Source organism: Mustela putorius, unplaced genomic scaffold (genome assembly GCF_011764305.1).
Source record: "Mustela putorius furo isolate JIRA1106 unplaced genomic scaffold, ASM1176430v1.1 tig00000407_pilon_pilon_pilon, whole genome shotgun sequence".
Lineage (NCBI taxonomy): Eukaryota > Metazoa > Chordata > Mammalia > Carnivora > Mustelidae > Mustela > Mustela putorius.
The window spans coordinates 21,141,643-21,163,049 of record NW_025421373.1 but is presented as its reverse complement, the minus strand read 5'-3'; the positions used below and the strand labels follow the sequence as shown (position 1 = coordinate 21,163,049).

Sequence of the window (21,407 nt, the reverse complement as noted above, 5' to 3'; positions counted from 1 at the left end):
GTATTTAGAATTGTTTATAGCAATCTGACATTGCTGTGGCATTTTATTGTATTTTATAAGACTAGAGGTGTGATTAGGGGAGAGGGGAAACACCGATCCTTCACCACAGACCGTTTGAGAAACACTGCTCTAACGTGAATGTCACCCAGGCTCTCTAGCTCTGAGTTGCCACATGTGGTCACATTAGCACACAAACTCATGTCTTCCCAGTTCTTCCTCCCTTGGCATTTGCACAGCCCCTTCCCTCCCCACAGTGTCCTTGCAACCTGCCTGTCTGGGGTCCTCTGGAGATGTCTCATGTTTGTTCAAGAGTGACTTGTCCCCCAGATGTGACTTGTTCCCCAGATGTCCACAGATGGATACTCCACTGAGCACCTGCCACCACCATCAACCAGGACACCCCTGTCCTCCCAGGGGAGGGTGCTGTCTCCTGCATTTTTGGGGGCACCCAGCCGCTCCCCTTTCTGCACTCTGAGCCAGGGCCCACACACTGGCATTGCTTCTTTTCTCTGGAGATCCGTAAGCCATGCAGGCCGGGATGGAGGAGCTCATCTCATCTGATTTTCCTCCTTCATCTCCAGCCCCAGGAGCAAATCACGTCCTTCAGTAGATGCCTTGGGGATCACTGGCCCCTCAAGGTACAGTTTCATGCTAGCCAGTCCCCCCATGTAACCATGTGTTTTCCAGAATTTTCAGGGGTCTATAAAGATCATTTCGTTAACTGGCAGCCTTCATATGCTTCACACGTCAGTGCATGTTTTCATCTTCACTTAGGTTCCATGAAGCCCCTTTCATCTGGTGACCTGAGAGCTGTGACCAATGACGCGGACAGCACAGGAAACAGAACTGTAACATTTACGGTTATAAGTTCCCCTAGACTCGGAAGGCTGGTTCGAGTCAATTCTGACAACAGCACGGAGGATGTTTCTGTGTTTACACAGAATCTGGTGAGTCCTGGTGTCCACGCAGGTGGGCAGGGCTGTCAGGCTCTGCACGGTGGCCCCTTGCTTGTCTTCACCCTGTGAAGCCCAGCCGATGCACCCCTTGGCCCAAGCAATGACCATTTCAGCTGTGCTGGTTTTCAAACGAAACACTTGGCACACACAGTTTTCAGAAAACTCTAAGCAACTTCAAACTCTGTGTCTAATAAATGAAAAGGAGTCCTTTTATCATGAAAACAGATTTAAAAGGAAACCCAAAGCAGAGGTGTAGGAGTAAATTCTTCAGGATATGTCTGGGTACATCTAGATTTAACGTGTAGAATTATATACATTATTTAGCATGTATATATGTACATAATCCGTGTGTGTGTGTTTAACCTGTATCCAGAACCATGTGTTCTAAACTTCACCAGCATTTTACCATCACCACCATCCACTTACCTTTTTATTTAAATGGATAAGTCTTCAAGCCTTTTGATATATATATTTTTTTCTTTTGCATGCTAGGAATGTGACTTACTAGGTATGTTTGCTTGTATGTGATTTTATTTTCTACAAGTCTACATTCCCAAATGGTCTTCTTGAATGTAATTAATTCTTGATGCCATTCAGCCTTCTTTTTCCATTCTTAAACAGTGTGTACATGGATTTCATTGATGGTTTGGCTGTGGCTTTACAATTCTAAGGAATAATTACTCCAAAGCTAAGTTTAGAAGAAACAGCAAGACTGAACCACATGTCCGCCTTTAACCTCCAAGCCGTTTCTCTTCTGTGCATTGCAGCAAAATTGAATTTGGCTTCTGCCTTGTCTTTGCCTTTGTCTGCAATGCATTTAAGGGAGCAGATCATGAGGCTAGCAAAAGCTCTGAGTGTAGCACCGAAAAGAGGAAGTATGAATTCTCTTGTTTACAGATGCGCTCTAGGGGAAGAAAAAATAAATTAGGTCAAAAACTAAATTCTCTAAGGAGCTTAATGTGCCCAAAGGCATCAAAGCCTGCCCAGGGTCAGTTTGCATTTTGAATAATGACAAGAATGATATCAGCCCTATAAAGATGCCTTGGCCCTAACCCTAGTTCTTTAAAAAACAAAACAAAACCCACTTTTTCAGATGGTGATTGTTTCAAGCACGAGTTTCCACTAGTGTTCATTGAAAATATAAACTCTGTTAGATGCGTTTAGTCCAACCAAGCTGTAGTGAATATGGTAGCCAGCATCCAGTACTTACGCAGTAGTAACAAACAACTCCCAAATCTCAGTGGCTAACAGTAACAAAGTGGAGACTATACACAGTCTGTGGGGCGGATGTGGGTCTGCTCTCTGTCTCTCCTTCATTCCAGGACCCAAGGTCAAAGGGCAGCCCCTCTCTTGGGCAGCGGCTGTATTTAGAGCAGAGGAAAATGAAGTGAAGGTAGAGCCTCGTGATGACTCTTAAAGTTGGGCTCAGATGTGCCATGTGTCACCTATGCTCACATCTCATTGACTAAAGAAAGTCACATGAGCGAACCCGATGTCAGTGGCCTGGGGAAGGTCCGTTAGTCACCCACAGAGAGGAGGCCCTGAGTAATTGGAACAACAGAGCAATCTACCACAGGGGGCTAGCCTGGTAATCTGAATGCTGTTTGACAGACATTTTCCTATGAAAACAAACTACTTTTATAATACAACACAATTATAAACAGGAATTAAAACCCCCAAACTAGTTATAAGGCTCTGGGGCAGGTAATAAAAGTCTTGATTGATTAAAATCCCATTATTTTAAGGTTTTCTTTTTCCTCTCATGATTCCTTCCACTTTAAGAACCAAGAGGCAAGTGTCAAGGAAATGTATTTGCAATGGCAGGTGTTGGCTGGGGCAAGGGAGGGTAAGTTTAGGACTCAGGGCTACAAGGGACCTGCAAAGGGGTGTCTGGGACCAGGAGACTTCGGCCCAACTGTTGGTCTTTTCTGTGGAGACAGGGGCAGGCTGGTCTGGAAGCACAGCCGGGGCCATGCCACAAGTCAGGAGTGGTGAGAGGGGAGATCAGTCTTCTCGAATGGACCAGGTGTGTGGCTCTTCTCAACATGCAAGGCCTTTCCCTGTCCAAGCCAAACACCCACCGTGCCTGCAGCCCAGCCTAGTGCTTTTGTCTCGGAGGACAAAGGCAGGCTCCTTTTCTTGTACACAAGGCACCAGACTGTGTATCAGGCTTTTATGCAAGTATACTCCTAGACGGGACAATTCCTGTGTTGTAAAGCAGCATCTAATTCAGCTCAGGGGCACACACTCTCTATGCCTGTAGTGTGTGAGCATGAGGCAAACACCTCACTTGGGAATTGAGCGCCCTGTTGCTGCTCCTTGATCTTCTGCTAACTGCTTGTGGCAGAGGACAGGTCCCTTGGCCCCTAAAATCAGATCTGGGTTAGCTCTGTGGGTTAGAGCAAACCACATATCTCTTAAGCCCCAATTTCCTCATGTGTAAAATGAGGAAAACGGTAATGATGATAACTGAAGCCATTCTGAACATTCATCCAGTCCCACGTGCTGTCCTCAAGCATGGGGGAAGTTAAGCAACCGGCCTACAGTTATAGCCCAGGGGCCGAGGAACCTGGATTCGACCCCGGGGGCCTCTGACGCTAGGTCATGCTCCCATCTACCAGGCTGTCCTTTCTTCTAGGAGCCTGCGTATGGATTAGCATGAATCATGGGTACCGAATGCCTAGCATACCGCTTCACACACAGCAGACTTGAACTAAATGATAGCTAATGCTGCTTGGAAATGTGAGAGGCTCCTTGCCTCTCCCAGTAGCCAAAAGACTGGTTTCGCAGGGGGAGGTAATTTTTCTGGGACACCAGAATTGGCTGCCATCCTTATCCTTATGTGCTACAGTGATTTAATGAATGGAAATGAGGTCATCAGAAGAGAATGACATTTGCCTGTCACCCCGTAACCTAATTACCCTTTTCCTTTGGGGAAGAGCCCCTGGTGTTCTAGAACACATTTCTCTGAATGATGATAAGAGCAGGGGGCATAGCCAAGGTCAGGTCTTCATGCCTGGACAGAGCACTTCGACCTTGAGCAAAGGAGAGGCTGGAAGGCAGAATGAGGCCCCGGGGCTGGGGGCGGGGTCCAAGTGACCTGAGCCTGGAGAGCCAGAGGAAGGACTCCTCCCCAGAGCAGCTGCTGTGGCCAAGTTGAGGTGGGTTTGGCAGGATTTGTTTGACTAAATGTCTATGAATAAATGTCATTGAAATACCCTGACTACTCTTCCACTTCAGTAGTCACAAAACATGTCAGTAATGTGGGGAGAGGAAAGAGTACACTGAGGAAATGGTAAAACTAGAAACCAAAGTGCTAACCCTGACTCTTTCCATGTGTGTGTGTTTCTGAATATGAAAACAACATGGTTGTTGTCAAAATAAAATGAGAAGACATTAAAGCAGTACATTATATCGGGGGGGGGGTGTCATTGTATATGCCATATACAATGGCAATGGAGTCAATAAATTCAGTACAACTGACATTAATTTGAAGACATTCCCATTGGGTTTAGGCTTGTGTCTTTAAAAATGCAGTTTTATTTGTGACTTGGGAAGAGGAAGAAACTTATTATTCATCTTCCTGGCTTTCCCATTTCCAGATCCTCTCTCCTTTTTCATGTGCAAATAGATTGTAAATCTTTGCCTAAAATCTGCAATTTTATGGCCTCTATTGAATAGGACCCTGGCTGGTGCTCAGCCATTTCATGATGGCTCAGATTTACTCCCCAGCAGCTCCAGAACCATTTGAGACATAAAAGAAGTGGTAGAGACAGACTTTGGAGGTGATGAAGATAATCACAACCTTTTCTCTGAAATGACTTACCAAAGACATTTATTGAGCATGTGTTTCGTGCTTTGATCAGCCTTCAGTCTGGTTGGTGAACAGAGAGATATGACTCAGGCAGGAATCAAGTTCAATTATAGAAGTTCAGAACTATTCAGCCATGTTCATGTAATCAAATGGCTTTGATTGCTTTTGGCGTTCTTCACCGGTTTTTCTAATTTCAGATTTTCTGATTTGTTAGCCAATGACCTGCTAAGAGATTGTTTTAGGCAGTTGATGGTTGAGTTTGCTTTCACACCTTTACTTTAAAGGACGAAATTGTTTCCAGCTCTCTACCATCCTCAGCTGGGGGGAGAAGGCCATTGAATCATTTTGCACATAAACCTACACCCTTTCTTGCTTTTTTGATGGATAAACAAAAATGACCATTTTAATCACTGACTCTGGATAGTTATAGCTTGTGAAAAAATTTAGACCCTCCATTACACTTAATATCATATTCTGGATGTAGGGATAATTGTAGGAATACATTTGTAATGTTAATAGCTCAAAATATTTTCTTATCCCAGATAAATTCACTTTTTTTTGAACCGTGCCATGTCAACCTACCAAGATAATGAAGTAACATTCTCTTCTACCCTGAAGAAATAAACACACACAGACACAGAGAAGGTGAATCATCAAATTTTATGAAATGAAAACTTTTTACAGCTTTGGAGCTTTATCGTTTATTTCAAGGAATGTGTGAACAAAAAAGTATGAATTGAATTCTATGAAGCACTCCAAGTAGAGCCGAGGGCTAATTGAGTGATTTTCATTCCAGTGCATGTTTAGATCATTTGGAATCATTAAAAAGCAAAGTGTTCTGGTTTTGAGGTTTCTGATGTCTGGCCTTTTTTCTTTTCCATAAAGCCAGTAATTGCATTTAAACCTCTGAGCTATTGTGGAGAGAAGATCATCCATTTTTGTCAATGTTACTGCAATGCAATGAACACAGCCTTTCAGGGCCACACTTAGAAAATAATACAATGCATGGGTGGTATTGTGAATTCTGTCCAGTTACCTTTTCTCCCAGAGTCTGAGTTTGTTGCACAAGATAACACTGATGTTTTGAGAAATTGTGAGCACATTTCCAATAGAACAGAAACTAATTTATTGCAACTTAATGGAGAGCCCAATGGGATCGTTAAGCTTGGCGCCTTTCATTTTCAGAGCAGAGAAGGATCAGTGTCTTTGTGTTACTGATCACTCTTGCCCCTCGCCCCCCAGTTTCTTGGGGTCTCTTCACTAGCAAGCTCCATGCTAACTAGACTCAGTAGTCATTTTGGACATTTACCACCCATGTGTCATTTTGGCAGTTTTGGTTTTACCATCACAGTTCACTGGACTATGTGCCAGCATATTTTCCACGTGTAGCAATATTCAGTTGTCACTTGCTCACCTATTCACTGTTCAAACTGGTATTTGGCTCCTGGGTCCGGGCGCAGTAGCTTCGAATAACCAGATACGTTTCTTTTTCTTAGAACTTTGGCTCTTCCTTTGAAAAAGCAGATAGAATGAATTCCCATTTCAGTGAGAGTGGTTTCTCTTTTCTCCTTGTATTAATTTCCTGTGGCCATAAACTTGGTGGCTTAAAACAGCAGAAATGCATGACCTCACAGTTCTGGAGGCTGGAAGTTGAGACTCCATTTCACTGGGCTAAACTCAAGGTGTCAGCAGGATTGTTCTCCCTCTGGAGGCTCTAATGGGGAATTCCTTCCTTGCCTTTTGAAGCTTCTGGTAGCTGCCAGCACTTCTTGGTGTGTGGCTTTGTCATCCAGTCTCTGCCTCCATTGCTCACTTTTGTATCTTCTCTTTTCTCTGAATCAAATATCCCTCTGTCTCCCTCTGTACGGATGTATGTGAATACAGTTTGGGCCCACCTCGGTTGTCCAGAGGAATTTCCAATCTCAGGATCCTTAATCACATCTGCCAAGTCTTTGCCAAAGAAGGTAATATTCGGGGCCCCTGGGTGGCTCAGTCAGTTAAGCATCTGCCTTCAGCTCAGCTCATGATTCCAGGATCCCTGGGATCAAGCTCGCATCAGGCTCCCTATTGGGGAAGCCTCTGCCACTCCCCCTGCTAGTGCTTTCTCACTCACTCTCTGTCTCTCAAATAAATAAATAAAATCTTAAAAAAAAAAAAAAGGTAATATTCACGGGTTCAAGGGATTTGGATCTGATATTTTGTGGAGAAGGGGGGCATTTTTAGCCAACCAAACTCATGTATAAAAAAAGCAAGATGTCACATACTACCTTCTGGTGTTTCCTGATGAATCACCTTTTCTGTGATCCCGACTGGTAGTTTTATTAAAGGTTTCCATTGCTTGTAATGGCATAAAGCCCATGAGAATCAATGTTCACTTCTATATAAATGTGAATTTGGACCTTTCTGCCAAGTAGGGCTATAAATGGCTATCTTGCTGGGCTCCTTGAAAAGCTTTCTGATCTAGCATTTTTATGTGGAGATTGGCTCTGTCATAGAGGATCAAGTGTAATTATTTGGACCTGGTTTTCAGTTGCTTATTTCTAGCTGGAGACTTCCAGATAGCACCACTTAGGAACTTAGGTCTTCTATCCATTCCCGTTAAGGAGAATCACTTCTAGGACTTAACCAGTTCCACTTTCTCTAGCATGGTACCTGGGCACCCTCCAAGCTGCCACTCGCTGGGCTGCTCCAGACTTCTGACCTCTTCTGGAAACCTTGAGCTCTCCAGACCTGACTGCTCTCTGCTCACATGATGGTGCCAGCCCTGATAGAAGTAAGCAAGGGCACATAAAGAGGAGTCATTTGCCTGAGCTAATCCTTCAGGAGCATGGGACCTTGTGGTTTTCCAAGTGTTAGCTTATAGGACTTTCTGGTTAACCTACATGGAACCTTAGAGACCTTACCTTTCTGAAGTGTTTGGCTTTCTACAGCCCCCTTTCTCAATGAAAATCTGCCCACGATAGAGACTTTTGGCCAGTTCTGTTTTCCCTTGCTTCTTCTGGACAACAGTTATCCTGTCTAGAGACTGGGACCTTTAACAAAGGCATCGTGTTGTGCAGAACCAAGTGAACGTGCTGCATATCTTCCTTTCTCCCGGTCCCCTTTCCCAGCTGACACCAAGATAATTTGGTTACTCTCTTCTTCAGTGGGAATTTCAAACCTGAGATTGACTTTTAAGGCCCACCATGAGAGAGAGCAGTATAAAAGACTAATGTTCTGTGTTCTTATCAGGACCATAGGAAACTGGATTTATAAAGACCCTCAGAATGAAGAGATGCTCCAGAACATTCTAGCCCATCTTTGGCCATCTTTGGTCTGACAATTTTATTCTCTTAACACTCAGTCCTGTCCATGTGTACTTTTGTGGATCTACAGAATGTACACACAATTCGAGGGAAAAAATGGTCAGATTCTATGTCATGGTTGACTCCACCAAGGATGTTGTATCAAAGCTCCCATTTCACCCCAAGTTCATCCAAGACACTCATAATGACCCTTTGTAATATTTGAATGCTTAAGAATTATATCTTGCCAACACACACACACACACGATATCATGGCCACCCACACAAAAAAATCTGAAGAACACTGAGGTTTGTGTAAAATCATGTGGTCAAACAATGAGGAACTATAAAAATGCCTTCATCTTTAAAGAGATTAGCCTGAAGAAAATAGTTGTCTGCTAGTCACCTCAGGACCAGAAAGGAATTGCCCTCAGCCCTGATCCAAGTAGAAACTCCTTTCCCCTGAGTCCACCTTCTTTCCTCTAAAGTCCTACAAGAAAGTTTGTACCTGATATACAATGGTAATAATACAAAAGAAAATATAAAACACAGGTTTTCTTTAGCTTTCCTTTTATAGTGAATGCAGTATATAAAATGAGCTCTTTCTTTGAATCCTTACAAGTTCTGGCCAATAGTGATTACGTCCTAGCCAGGCCAGACCACAAAATGGCATCTGTCTGCTCTAACCATCCCTACCAACTGACTTTTTATATTATTAAACTCCTTAAAATTGGAGCAAATATCTTGAGAATTTCTTAGTTGCCTAGAATCTCATTGAGCTTTCAATGGTGAAGGAGCAGTACAGTGGGAAAAAAACGTGACTTTTAGAGTCCTGTGGGACTAGATTAAAAACTGGGCTCTCCCACTTGTTGGCTGTGAGTGAATTATTTAAATTTTCTCACCCTCAGGTTTTTTTTTTTTAATCTGTCCAGTGGATATAATAAGGCCCCTAAAACAAAATTAAATAAAATGAGTTACATAATATGCCTTGCAGAGTGTCTGGCACATATGCAGGGCTCAGTAAAAGGTACTATTTGTGTTTTTGTTAAATAAATGGGTTAGAAATGTCTTGGATCGCCTTGTTTCTACTGTTTCATTGCATAAACATACTTTATAATTAAATTTTGTAAAGCACTTCTTAAGTAGCTTATTCATTAAACAAATATTTATTGAAATGTCAAGCATAGGATGATGAGCTAATACTTATTTACAAAGAAACTGGAAGTAAGTTTCTGCAGTATGTGCCAAAATTCCAGCCCAACTATTTCTTTGCTTTATGAAGAAAAGTTTTTTTTTGTTAGGCATGTTTTAGAAATTTCTCATTGCTTCATATTTTCATGCCATGGTTCTTTATTTTTAAAAAAAATATGTATAACCTTCCACCTTAACCAGAATCCTCTGATGTCCTAGTAAAGAATTGGCTAATGAGGACTTAGATATTTTTCTGAAAGACTTTGAAAGGCTCAGGGCATGTGGGTTCGAATGTCAATATGGCAAAAGATCAACTAGGTTAAGTGTATATATACAAGCGAAATGTTATTCCATATTTTAATGCAGAAATGTAGGCTCTGAGAAATTAGATGTCCTGCATAAATGTCACAGAGCTGAAAGTTGAATGTAGGTCTGATCAACCCGTGGTTCCAATTCTGCTACACTCCTCTGCTTCCATTTTTATATTAATGTGTGTCCTCTTCCTCCTTGGAGGAAGAAGAGTAATCATTCAGGCAGTTGGAGCCAAGCGGTGTCCAATACAGTGCTCTAGGAGAAAGGGTTCTTATCTTCAAGTGTGGAGATCTGGCTCCTGATCTCAGCTCTGCTCCCAACTAGGACAATGATTGGGGGGATGGAGAGGAGTTCCCTAATTCCCACCCTCTCTGAGCTTCTCAGCAGCCTCTCAGCTGTAAACTTTAACCCAGCACAGAAAAGTCAGTAGGGCCCCTGGCCTTTTTGGAGCCAAATCTATCCCTCTGGCCTCTGACAAATACTTTTTTCTGTGGTTCTGTAGTAACCAAGGATGTGAAATCCAGAAGACAGATCTCAGAGACCCAAGGAGATGTTATCATACTGTCATTTCAAATGGAAGGACTACTCAGGTCATTCTGCACATACTTGGTCATCAGAGAAAAGAAACCATTGGTCCCTTTCTAAAGTTGATATAGTAAAACACTATGGGATTTCATTTTTAGAATTATTTTTTTAACTTTTTTATTTTGAGATAATTTCAGACTTACAGAACAATTGCAAAAGAGTATAAAGTATACTATTCATCCTTATTGCCCAAATGTTAGCTTTTAACTATCTGCTTTATCATATCTCTTCTCTCTCTCTCGCACACACGCATGCACACACACTTTTGACATTTTAAAAGTCAGTCGCAGGCATGATTAATCTAAATACCTCAGCTCATATTTCTTTGAAACTAGGCCTTTCTCATATAACCACAGTATAATTTCAAAATCATGAAGTTAACATTGATACAGGGCTATTATATAATCTATAGATCTTATTCAAATTTCACAAGTTGTTTCAAAGCATATCCTCTAGAAAAAAAAGAATGTCCAAGAATATCCTAAAGGAAAAAATCCACAGTGTAAAACAAAGCATTTAGTTCGCAGGTGTCCTCAGTCTGCTTTAATCTGAAAACATTCTGCAGTCATGCTGACTTCTGTGATGTGGCCATTTTTTGAGGAGAACAGGCCACTTATTTGTAGAGTGTTCCTCACTTTGGTTTCATTGGACATTTCCTCACAGTCTGATGCAGGTTGTGCGCTTTGGTGGGAATGGCATGAGAGAGGCCAAGCTCTTCTCCAGCCTCCCGTCAGGAAGCACCGGTGCTCACTCCGCCCTGTCGCTGGTGATGTCCCCCACTTAGGTCCTCTCCTTCTGGTTTCTCCTTGGCGAACTCACTATTTCCCTTTCTGTAATTAAGTATTTTGTGAGGAACTACTTTGGAACTATTGAAATACCCTGTTTCTCAGCACAACTTAGCTCACTAGTATAAGTAATCATTTTTGGATTCTTACCTGTGAAATATTTATTACTGTAGTGATTGCCAAATGGTGGTTTTGCTCATTCTGTTTTTCCTTCTGCATTTACTAGTTGTGAATTCTACAAAATTTAATTTCTAATGACATTCCAGAAAGACTCCATCTGTAAAAGAGAAAATATCTGGGCTAATCTAAATCCGTGGGAAATAAAAACTTCTCTCCTGTCTCCTTAATCTCAGAGCCTAGGTATTCAGCTAAGTGGCTTATCTATCTATATTTAATACAGCAGAAATATGCAGAGCTGTTGGAAGTTGACCCTAAGGCCACTTTTTATTCAAAATTCCTAATCCTGTCTGAGATCCTTCTCTTGAGGTTTACCTTACACTTTTCCCTATAAGTGTTGGTCTTCTTCTCCCTTTTCCAGCCCTTGCCACCACACACACACATGCGTACACCCACACCTTAGAACCTGGTTCTTATTTATTTATTTTTAAGTAGGCTCCTTGCCCAGGGTAGAGCCCAATGCAGGGCTGGAATTCACAACCCCGAGAATAAGACCTGAGCTGAGATCAAGAATCAGATGCTCAACTGACTGAGCCACCAAGGCGCCCCTGGAATCTGATTCTTAAAGCTCTCTGTCATCTATTAAAGACTCTACTCACCCCAAAGCTCCTTCAGGGCATGACTGCCAAGTTGACATTCGATAGCCACACTCATTCCCTTTTACTTCTGGCACTTTCAATTACCTGCTGTCCAGTCTTGAAGCTCAGACACTCAGGATGAATCTAATTTGATTCTCTCACTCTCCAGCATAGAATGAGTCAATACATTATTCACAATTTCTCACTTTTGGAATGACTTTTTGGAAAAAGAACTGGTAGCAGACCTCTCCTTCGGGAGTCTTCCAAAGTACACAGCTATGGTTAGGGCTCCTCTCCAATTAATTTCTCTCAGATTTTTGACCTTCATCTCAACTGCTCTCATCTTGAGAACCATTCTTTCCCTGGGACTATCATTCTTCATCCTGTAGACATCACAAGACCCTTAGATTATTCCAATAACTTATGTATTTTGGGGGGAAGTTAATTTTTACTTAAACCAAAGAAGCAAAGGACAAGATCGCTTCCAAGAAAATTTTTTCCTCCTGGTCAGTAAACTATGTTACTTTTAATATTAAGAAGCTAGATGTCTCTTGTCTTATAATAGTATGCCTCTTTCAAGCAGAATGGGAAACTTTAGGAACCACTCTCCAGTCCGAAACCCATGGCACTGTCACTTGTTTTTAGGAAGAGCAATACATTTAGGATGAATATTTTATCATAACTCTCTAGCTAAGAATAGAAATAGTAGAACTGCTAAATAAAACTGATATTTTTCCCCCAGAAACTTCTAGGGGATCAAGTCAGTGGTCACTACCAGAAATTACCTTTGGGGAAACCAATTCTTCATGAGTGACCTTGCTTCTTGATGAGGAAATGTTGAGAAACAATACTTTCTTCTCCCCCCTTAAAATCCCCAAATGACAGCATTTTCTTGCCTTGCTCTTGAATAGGAAAGGAAAAAAAACTCATTAACAGTTTTTGGACACTCTGGAAACAGGAAGCTCATATTCTGTGGAAACTCACTAGGCCAAAAGCCTTTCTAGAACTCTGATTCCAGGTGCATCCATTGCACCAGTGTTGAGCCAGAACAATACACAACCAAGCTTCTGTTAATTAATACAGTATTTCCAAATACTGACTGATGAAATAAACTCAGCTGCTCTGTGAATTTTATGATAACTTATCCTAGACCCTTCTGACGTGGACATAAACACCTTGAAAACAACCTACCTATAAGTTCAGATACTATAATAGAAGGCAGGTCAGAAAAAGATGTGACCTATAGGAAGGAAAGGGTGAGACATTTTAGTGACCTATAGGAAGGAAAGGGTGACACATTTTATCTCAAGCCTTCCCTTCTGTGGTTTGAGATTTAGAACTTGCAGTCACTGTTGTTAGGGGAAGACTACCCACAAGAGATCTGGACAATAAAACACTGGGTGGGGCCCTCTCCATCAGTTGAGCTAGACAAGACATTGATAGGCATTAGGCATCAGGGGCTTAGATTAAATCTTGAAAAATACCCTAAGTGAGGTGGGAAACTCTGAACATCAAGGAGAGTAAGAACTGCAATGGAATGAAATATATCATATATTAAAACTCATGTGTTTATAATAATCCCAAAACAAACAAAACAAAAACCAATGGGTATGTTTGCATATTGGAGCCACAGGACTCATTTTTCTAAAAATTGGTATAAAGGGAAAAAATCGAGTATTTATCCTGTCTTTCCTGCATATGCTGTACCTCAGTGTAGCCAAATAGCTGATGAGGGAAAGTTCTTCTTTATAGAAGAATTCCAGAAAAGAATGAAGAAGGAATGATTAAAAATATCAGTGCCTTGCCACTGCAAAAATAAGGGACTTAAGCATTCATATCAATGACTTTATAAAACTATCAGGTGATAAGGCTGGTGGGGAACTTTAAGATAGATAAATCAACCTGGCAACACTTGAATTCAACTATTAATACTAACATGTCCAAAAAGCAGTCTTGTAATGAGATGCAGAAGAAATATAAAGTACACCCTGTAAAACAGTCTTAACAAAAACTTAAGTCTTATTCTTACTACATTTCTAGATTTAACTACTAGCGTGTTGGAAATATAGGTGACAGAAGAACATGTTAAACAATACCATTGGGATGTAACCAGCAAAATCTAGAATATAGGAAACTGTGTAAGACAAATGACCCAAACTCTTTAACAAATTAATTATAAGAAAAAAAAATTAGAGAAGGTAAACCTATAGACTAAGAGACTCCTATGAAAAGCATCAAACAGGGGCGCCTGGGTGGCTCAGTGGGTTAAAGCCTCTGCCTTCGGCTCAGGTCATGATCCCAGGGTCCTAGGATCGAGCCCCACATCAGGCTCTCTGCTCCGCGGGGAGCCTGCCTCCTCCTCTCTCTCACTCTCTGCCTGCCTCTCTGCCTACTTGTGATCTCTGTCTGTCAAATAAATAAATAAAATCTTAAAAAAAAAAAAAAAAAAAAAAAAGCATCAAACAAATGTGTTGTGGGGACTTACTAAGGATCCTGACTCAAATGAACCAACTGTGTAAAATAAACAAACAAAAAACCATGTACTAGATCATCAGATATATTTGAACACTAGTTGAATATTTGATAATATTAAGTAACTGTTGATAATATTTAGATGTGATGATGGTATTGTGATTATGTTTTTAAAAGAGCCATCTTTGTCAATATTTACTACAACATTTACAGATAAAACAGTGTTTGGGGTTGGCTTCAAAATAAGCTACTGAGCACAATGTGGGTAGGAGTATTACATAAAATAGGATTGGTTCTGAGTTGATAGTTTTTAAAATTATCAGAGTGGCAAATGAAGGTTCATTATATGCTTTCTATAATATACAAACCATACCCTTAGATATCTCAAAAGCAATGTGTTTTCTTTCTCTGATAAACTATTTTTGCAACTGAACACTGAGTTTCACACCGACAAATAGGTTACCGTATTGTTAGTGTTCTTGTGTTTGCATAGATATGTGCCTAATTTGAGCATGAGAATAAACCCTGAAGAAAACTTGTATCTCCTTCAGTTGGGATATGTGTTAGTCCTCATATTATCCAGGAAGGCAGGGGCTGATTCTTCTTCCTGTCTGCACAGGTCAGTGAACGGCTGATATTATACCAGCATGTGGACCATGAGAACACCGGCTGGACTGCAGAAGACTCTTTCACATTCACAATGTCCTCCCCACCAGCAGCTCTAGGTCCTGAGGAGTTTCGTATTACTATTTCATATGAAATTACTGAGCCTGGTCGGCAGAGTCGTCTGCTTGCAAATACAGGTAAGGCCACTAAAAGATGTGGTCCGTGGCTTATCTGTAATTATTAAAGTAGGGACAATTTAGAAATAAATATTCTCCTTATGAATTGGAAATGGCATGATATCAACCTTTGAAATAAAATGTATACAGTTATAAAAATGGATTTCTTTATGTGTGCTCTTCCTCTGAGGCTTTTTTTACTCTCACAAGCTTTAATAGTTGTAGTTAGGGGGAAGATGGAAAAGTAGCTCTAAAGGATTTTATTTGTAACTCCAAATGGGGACTTTACCATGCCTACTATTGGAAACCATTTATAGAAAATGAAAATAACAATAGGGCAAGTTCCTGAAAGGAAAGGGGTATTGAAAGCTGCACCTGTTTCTACGGCAAGAGAAGGTCCAGTGGTAGATAAGTGAGAAAATTAACATTTTAAAAGTGAATCTCAAGATTTTAGAATTCTCTTGCCTGAAATACTGACCTAATAGTTAGGATATGTATACTTAAAATGCAATTTGTTATATGCATTGTTACCTTGAGTAACAGTGCTAATTCATGTTCTTGAGCAACACAGGGGTTTAGAATAATCCACTAGGATTGGGAAATTTGAGAGAGAAAGAGATTTTACAGGTGTCATCTGAAAGTTCTAGTGAAATGCCACTTTGTTCTTTATATTTGTATTTTCACAGGAGCTGCTGTCAAGGAGGGAGACAAAGTTCTCATTGATCAATCTAATTTAGATGCTTCCAACCTCTTGTTGAAACTGCCCAAATCTCAGAGATCTTATTATGAAATCTGGTTCCAGGTTACATCTCTTCCTCACCATGGAACCATTATGGTTGGAGAGAGGAATATTACCAAAGGAAAACCCAACTTCTCTCAGTATATAGTTAATAAATTTGGAATCCTATACCTTCACGATGACTCTGAATCTCTGGTTGATAATTTTACCTTTGCTGTTTGGCCAAAACAAAAGAGCAAGTCTACCACCAAACCAGAGGCCAACTTCCTTGAAGAGATGTTTAACATCACTATCTCCCCTGTTAATGACCAGGCACCAGAATTAAAGACAAAAGGGCTTCGGTTGAAGGTTCTGCAGGGGAATAGTTTGGTTGTGGGACCTGAAAACCTAAGAGTGGAAGATCTAGACAGTCCTCCAGAGGAGATCAGATATATGATCATCCGTAATCCTAATAATGGCATTTTAGCAATGGCTCACCATCCAGACATACCTGTTCACCATTTCACGCAAGCTGACATTGATAACTCTCAGGTATGGTTTATACAAGATGGAAGCCCATCTTCGGGTGTGTTTTACTTTAGTGTAACTGATGGCCAACACCGCCCATTTTATAAGCTCTTCCACCTGGATGTCATCCCCATTTCCATCACCCTTGTGAACCTCACAGACCTACTTCTCCCACAAGGCCAGACAACTGTCCCCATCACCAATACTCACTTATCAGCAATGACCAATGGGAAAAGCCCTCAAATCACTTACAAGATGACAAGTCCCCTCCAACATGGGCATCTGCTCATTGAAAACCAGGTGGTCATCAGCTTTGAGCAGGAAGACCTGCATTCAGGAAGACTCTGTTACCATATGACAGATCTCACGGCCTCAGAGGACCAGCTGTATTTCTCACTATTTACACCAGAAAGCAACCTGACGGGACAAATGCTGAACATCAAAGTGCAGCCTTTACTGCGGATTAGGTCAAACCTGACAATCGCCAACAGGGTGGTTTATCCGCTGAGAAGAAAGGACCTTGATGCCACTGAGCTTGCTAATAGGACTAACAGTGATCCCAGATTTGAAGTGACCAAACCCCCTGTCCATGGGAGACTTGTACGAAGAGTGGGCCGAGACACAGCAATGGAAAATGCTACTCTGTTCTCTCAGAGGGACATTGACCAAGGGTTGTTGATGCTTCATGCACATGCCAACCTAACAGACATCGATATGCTGAATGACTCCTTCACCTTCTTGCTCAGGGCAGACCACATACAGCCAGCAATAGGTCATCTCGCCTTCAGCATAGTGTCACCTGACCCCTTATGTTTGCAAACCTTTACCCCTGATGTTTCTTTATTAGTCACTGCCCATAACCTTGTGACTTCAGATCTCTCTCTGGGAAAGCCTATGGTTTCCCCAGGACCCACGGCAAAGACAGAAACTCTGGGGAAGCTGGCCCAGACCAGGCAGCAGGAAACAAATCCCTGGGGACAACACCGTGGTGAAGAGCCTACTCTGGATGGCAAGGCCTCTCCAACCAGGGTCATTTGGCCACTGGACACTACCAACACCAGTCCTGGAACACCCACCCAGCCCAGGGAGAGCAGTTATCCTTTGATGGTCATTGTACCCTTGGCTGTGGTGGTCTTCCTGCTGATAGTAACTGCAGTGGCCTTGTGTGTCTGGCTGCTGGGCCAGAAGGTAGAAAAGACAAAACCTCTTATCAAGCCCCAGACTAATCTGGAACCTACAACCCCAAGTCCTAGGCCAGAAAGGAGCAGAACCGTTCCCACTGTCACAGTGACACCCCTTCTAAAAAGCTCCAGCAATCCCCCGGTCAGTCTTTTCAGGGACCCACAAAGTGAGCAAATGGTTTCTCCAGCCACTGAGCCAGTGGAGAAATGTGCTCCTTGGGAGACATGGATGAATCTGGATCCCGATATGGTCAAGCTCTGCCGACAAACCAACCCAACCCTGAAGCACAACCAGTATTGGGTGTAGACTGAGGGCTTTTGTTCCTGACTGACCACCTACTGTACTAGGATAGGGACTGGGATACAAGGCCAAAGAAATGTTAGATGGACCACCTGAGGAAAACCCAGCCCTGCCAGTCACTCAGTGCTCAGTTATGGCCCCCCGTGGTGAGATGGGAGCAAATGTTTATTGTAACTCATACAACACTCCTCTGATGTGCTCTCCACAATGAGCTTTGTCTGCCTTCTTGGGGACCTGACCCTGAGTATAAGATTTTGCCAATATTCAAATCCTTTATCAAGGTGCTACCAAACATGCTGGTCCAACTGGGATCAGCAGTATTAACTTGGGTGCTAAAGTTAATGGAGGAAGCCTTTGGATATTTTTCACTAAGGATTCATTCTAAGTGAGTCAGCAAGGAAATTCAGGAACTGTTTCAGCAAGCAGAAGAGGTGATTTATCAAATCAGCGAGTTCATTCCTAGTGTATTTCTGTAATGTCTTTTCCTCCTTGGGGTCTCGAGGTTTGACTTCCTAGGACAGGAAATGCCTTGGTGCTCCAGATAGTAGAATAGTCTGACGCCCCTTTGAAGGTATTCACTGAGCATACTGTATTCTATCAAGAGGCTTTATCTATTCTAATTTGTAAAACCAAACCTGTGGTACAAATATGATTTGAAGCCCCAAGAAATAGAAAAGTCTGTTAAATATTTTGTGATGCCTCAATTTGGCTTAACTTTACAATGAATCGAAGTAATAGCAAATTTGTATTTGACTTGTCTGGTTGAGCCTACGATTGGCAGATTCAGGCTTCAGTTTCTATAATTGTAAAATGAAGATATGAGTACTTGTTTTAGTTAAGAATGCTTTGGGTCACAAATCACAAGACATTAGCTATGAGTGGCTTGGATTGGGGATTGGCAAACTTTATCTGTGCAGGGCCCCGTCGTCAACATTTTAGACTTTGTGGGCCCCATATCGCTGTTTATTTTTAACAACCTTTGTTTCTTAACAACCTTTTAAAAATGTAAAAACTATTCTTAGTTCCACAAATTATAGTTTGCCAGCTATTGCTTTGGCTAAGCAAAAAAAGTGTTGAATTATTTCAACTAACAAGCAGCCTACAGTGGACATTCCAAGGCTGGTTCAGTGGTTCAAAGATATCATCAAGGACTGAAGTTCTTTTGTTCTTTCTGCTTTACCTTCCTCAAGCTGTTGGCATTTAATTTTTTTTCTTTCTTTCTTCTTCTTTTTTTTTTTTCCCCCTTAGTTCCTCGTGATTGTGAGGGGCTGCTCATGTTCCAAGCAGTACATTCACATTCAAAGACAGACATTCTAGTGGGGAAAAAAAAACAGATATGGCAAAAAGACTTTTTTTTTTTTTTAGAGAGGAACTTATTTATAATTACTATTATTTTTAATCTTACAAAAGGAGGACTTCTCAAACATTTTCCCCCTTTTATGTCTCAGACCAGAACTGAGAAATGGGCAAAAGGAAATGGAATTCTCATGACTCATCTCTCCAGGGGCGGGAGAAGATTCTTCCACGTCAGATTTCAGTGGATGAGTCCACCATGTAATCAGGGGAGGCTAAGCAGTGGATAAGATCTACTAAAATACTCCTCAAATATGAAACACTTGGGAAATAAGAACTTTGACCTTTCAGAGGGGTGTCTACTTTAATATCTCCTTTTCATATTTTAATGATTGTCTTAAAGCCAGTGGCTAGTGTTTCTAGGGTGGAAGGAAGCATTGCCCCGGAAGGGGGGCAGTTGGCAAGTCTGGAGACATTTTTCGTTCTCACAACAGGTGCTACTCGGTATAAAACAAGGGTCCTGCCAAAATCCAACACTACACAGAACAGCCCCAACAAAGAATTTTCTGGTCCAAAACTTCGACAAATCCCCAGGTTGAGAAACCCTGGTTAATGCCACAGTGAAGGGTCTTCTTGTCTACCCAGTGAAAGATTAATAAACTCATTACCAACTCTAAGCAGCAACTATGTCCTAAAAACAGAATAAAAGAGTGAAAATTCCATTATGTGGTTGAAACTGTAATTGGCAAATGTTTTTAAAAGAGGTTGTATTAAAAAACAAAAAAAAACTTGCAGGCAGCCTCATTTCTTTATATTCCTTGACAAAGGAACAGATTTTACCTTGTATTAACAGGTGGGACACATCAGGAGGAAATAAAAAAAGTGAGGCAGTATATTTACAAAGGTAAAGATGAGGTCAAAGTGTCCCCAGATGTCTAACGCTTCTGATGTGTTCCATGTGCACGAGAATTTTTCTCATCCTTTCCCTCTTCTGCTTCTCTAGGTTGCTTTTCTGTCCCAACCCAATTTTAACTGATCTTTGTGGAAACGGACTTCATAATCTACAGAATAAAAGGAAGCATACCGTATTTAGGCCTAGAAATAACTACCCATGTCTTAGAGCCCTGGATCAAATGCTATGGACAGCTGGTACTAAAGAAAACTTCTCCACTCTTCTTCCTAAAGTGATTCTCCCCTACCTTTCTGCATTCCTGAATTATATGTCACCCCTTTCAAGTGTTTTTGTATTTAATCCTTTTAGAAAGGAGGAGGACCGAGAGCCTTAACCCAAAGTTGGTGTGATCACGATGCAACTCAGAATTATTCTCAAGCTTTTCTAGGCAGCCAGGCACTCAGAAGGAACAGAACAGCAGTGTGTGCGTGAGCCCGCGCACAGAAAATGAAAGCTGAGGGACAGCTTTGCGTCCAGTTAGTGGGTTTTGTGTTCTCTCTTGGCTGGGCAAGGAGAATGCCTGTTCTTTGAGGAAGAGCCAGATAGAGTTGGCTCTATGACCACATTGGCCTCTTGCTTGATTCGACCAAAAGATCTGTGAAGTTAGGTTTACCAACCTGGCCAAAAATTCTGATTTCCCGTCCTCTTTTCCTGATAACTCTGCAACTTCAAACAAATAAAATTAGTATCCATATTGGAACGAAACAGACACCGGTGCTTTGAAATGATATTGCACATTGTTTGTGAGTGTGCCTGCTAGAGCAAGAATATCAGCGAGAGGTCCAGATGTCAAGACTCAGTAATTAATAGAGCTTGGAAAGTTTTCTTCCAGAGCATCTAGAATATTCTTCTGATTTACAGATGGATTCAATTAAAAAAAAATGCCTACCATTTGGTGCTGGCTCAAATAAAAAAATGAAATAAAAAGTTTTGGCAAATGCTTGTTTAGTGTTGAAAATTAAAGTGTTGGGAATGGAAAATCAGTTTTAAATGGTTTCTCCCATACACAGAGCTACAACTGCCTAGTCTTTGTCACAATTAATTCACTGCCTCTTAACAAATCACTGGAGATTTAATAAATGAATGTCAAAGGTTAATATCAGAAGAATGGCTGATTTTTGTTAAAAGAAGGTATGCTTTGCGGTGGGCTGGGAGTCAACATCTAACATTTTTCCATATCTGGAGGCATTGACCAATTCTAATCTTTCAGGGACCCTGGTCCACCACCATCATGCTCTTCCTTGGAGTCCTGCATTAATTAGATGCTGTGGGACAGGTGCTACCTTTACTCACTGGTTTTTCAGATTTCCAGGACTGTAGTAGAAACATTTGGAGGGTGGATGGTACATATCAGATGACATTTCCTGAATTTGACAGTGGGACTGTGCTAATACTTCCTACATCTTTCAGAAGCATTGTAATGAGTTTGAGCATGGCCATGTGTAGGGAGAGATGTAGGGTTGAAAGTAGGCATAGAGCTCTCTGTGGGGCATGCTCA

At 41.5% G+C, this 21,407-nt stretch overlaps 1 protein-coding gene across 1 annotated transcript in view; it reads left to right on the top strand.

Moving 5' to 3' along the window:
• LOC101689246 (chondroitin sulfate proteoglycan 4) overlaps positions 1 to 20,847 on the top strand; it is a 67,025-nt gene extending 46,178 nt beyond the window's left edge. Inside the window, exons 11-13 of the mRNA XM_045079430.1 lie at positions 775 to 947; positions 14,774 to 14,957; positions 15,623 to 20,847. Coding sequence (XP_044935365.1) covers positions 775 to 947; positions 14,774 to 14,957; positions 15,623 to 17,670 — 2,405 coding nt within the window. The 3' untranslated portion in view covers positions 17,671 to 20,847. The remainder of the gene's footprint in view (positions 1 to 774; positions 948 to 14,773; positions 14,958 to 15,622) is intronic.
• The last annotated feature ends 560 nt before the right edge of the window (positions 20,848 to 21,407 follow it).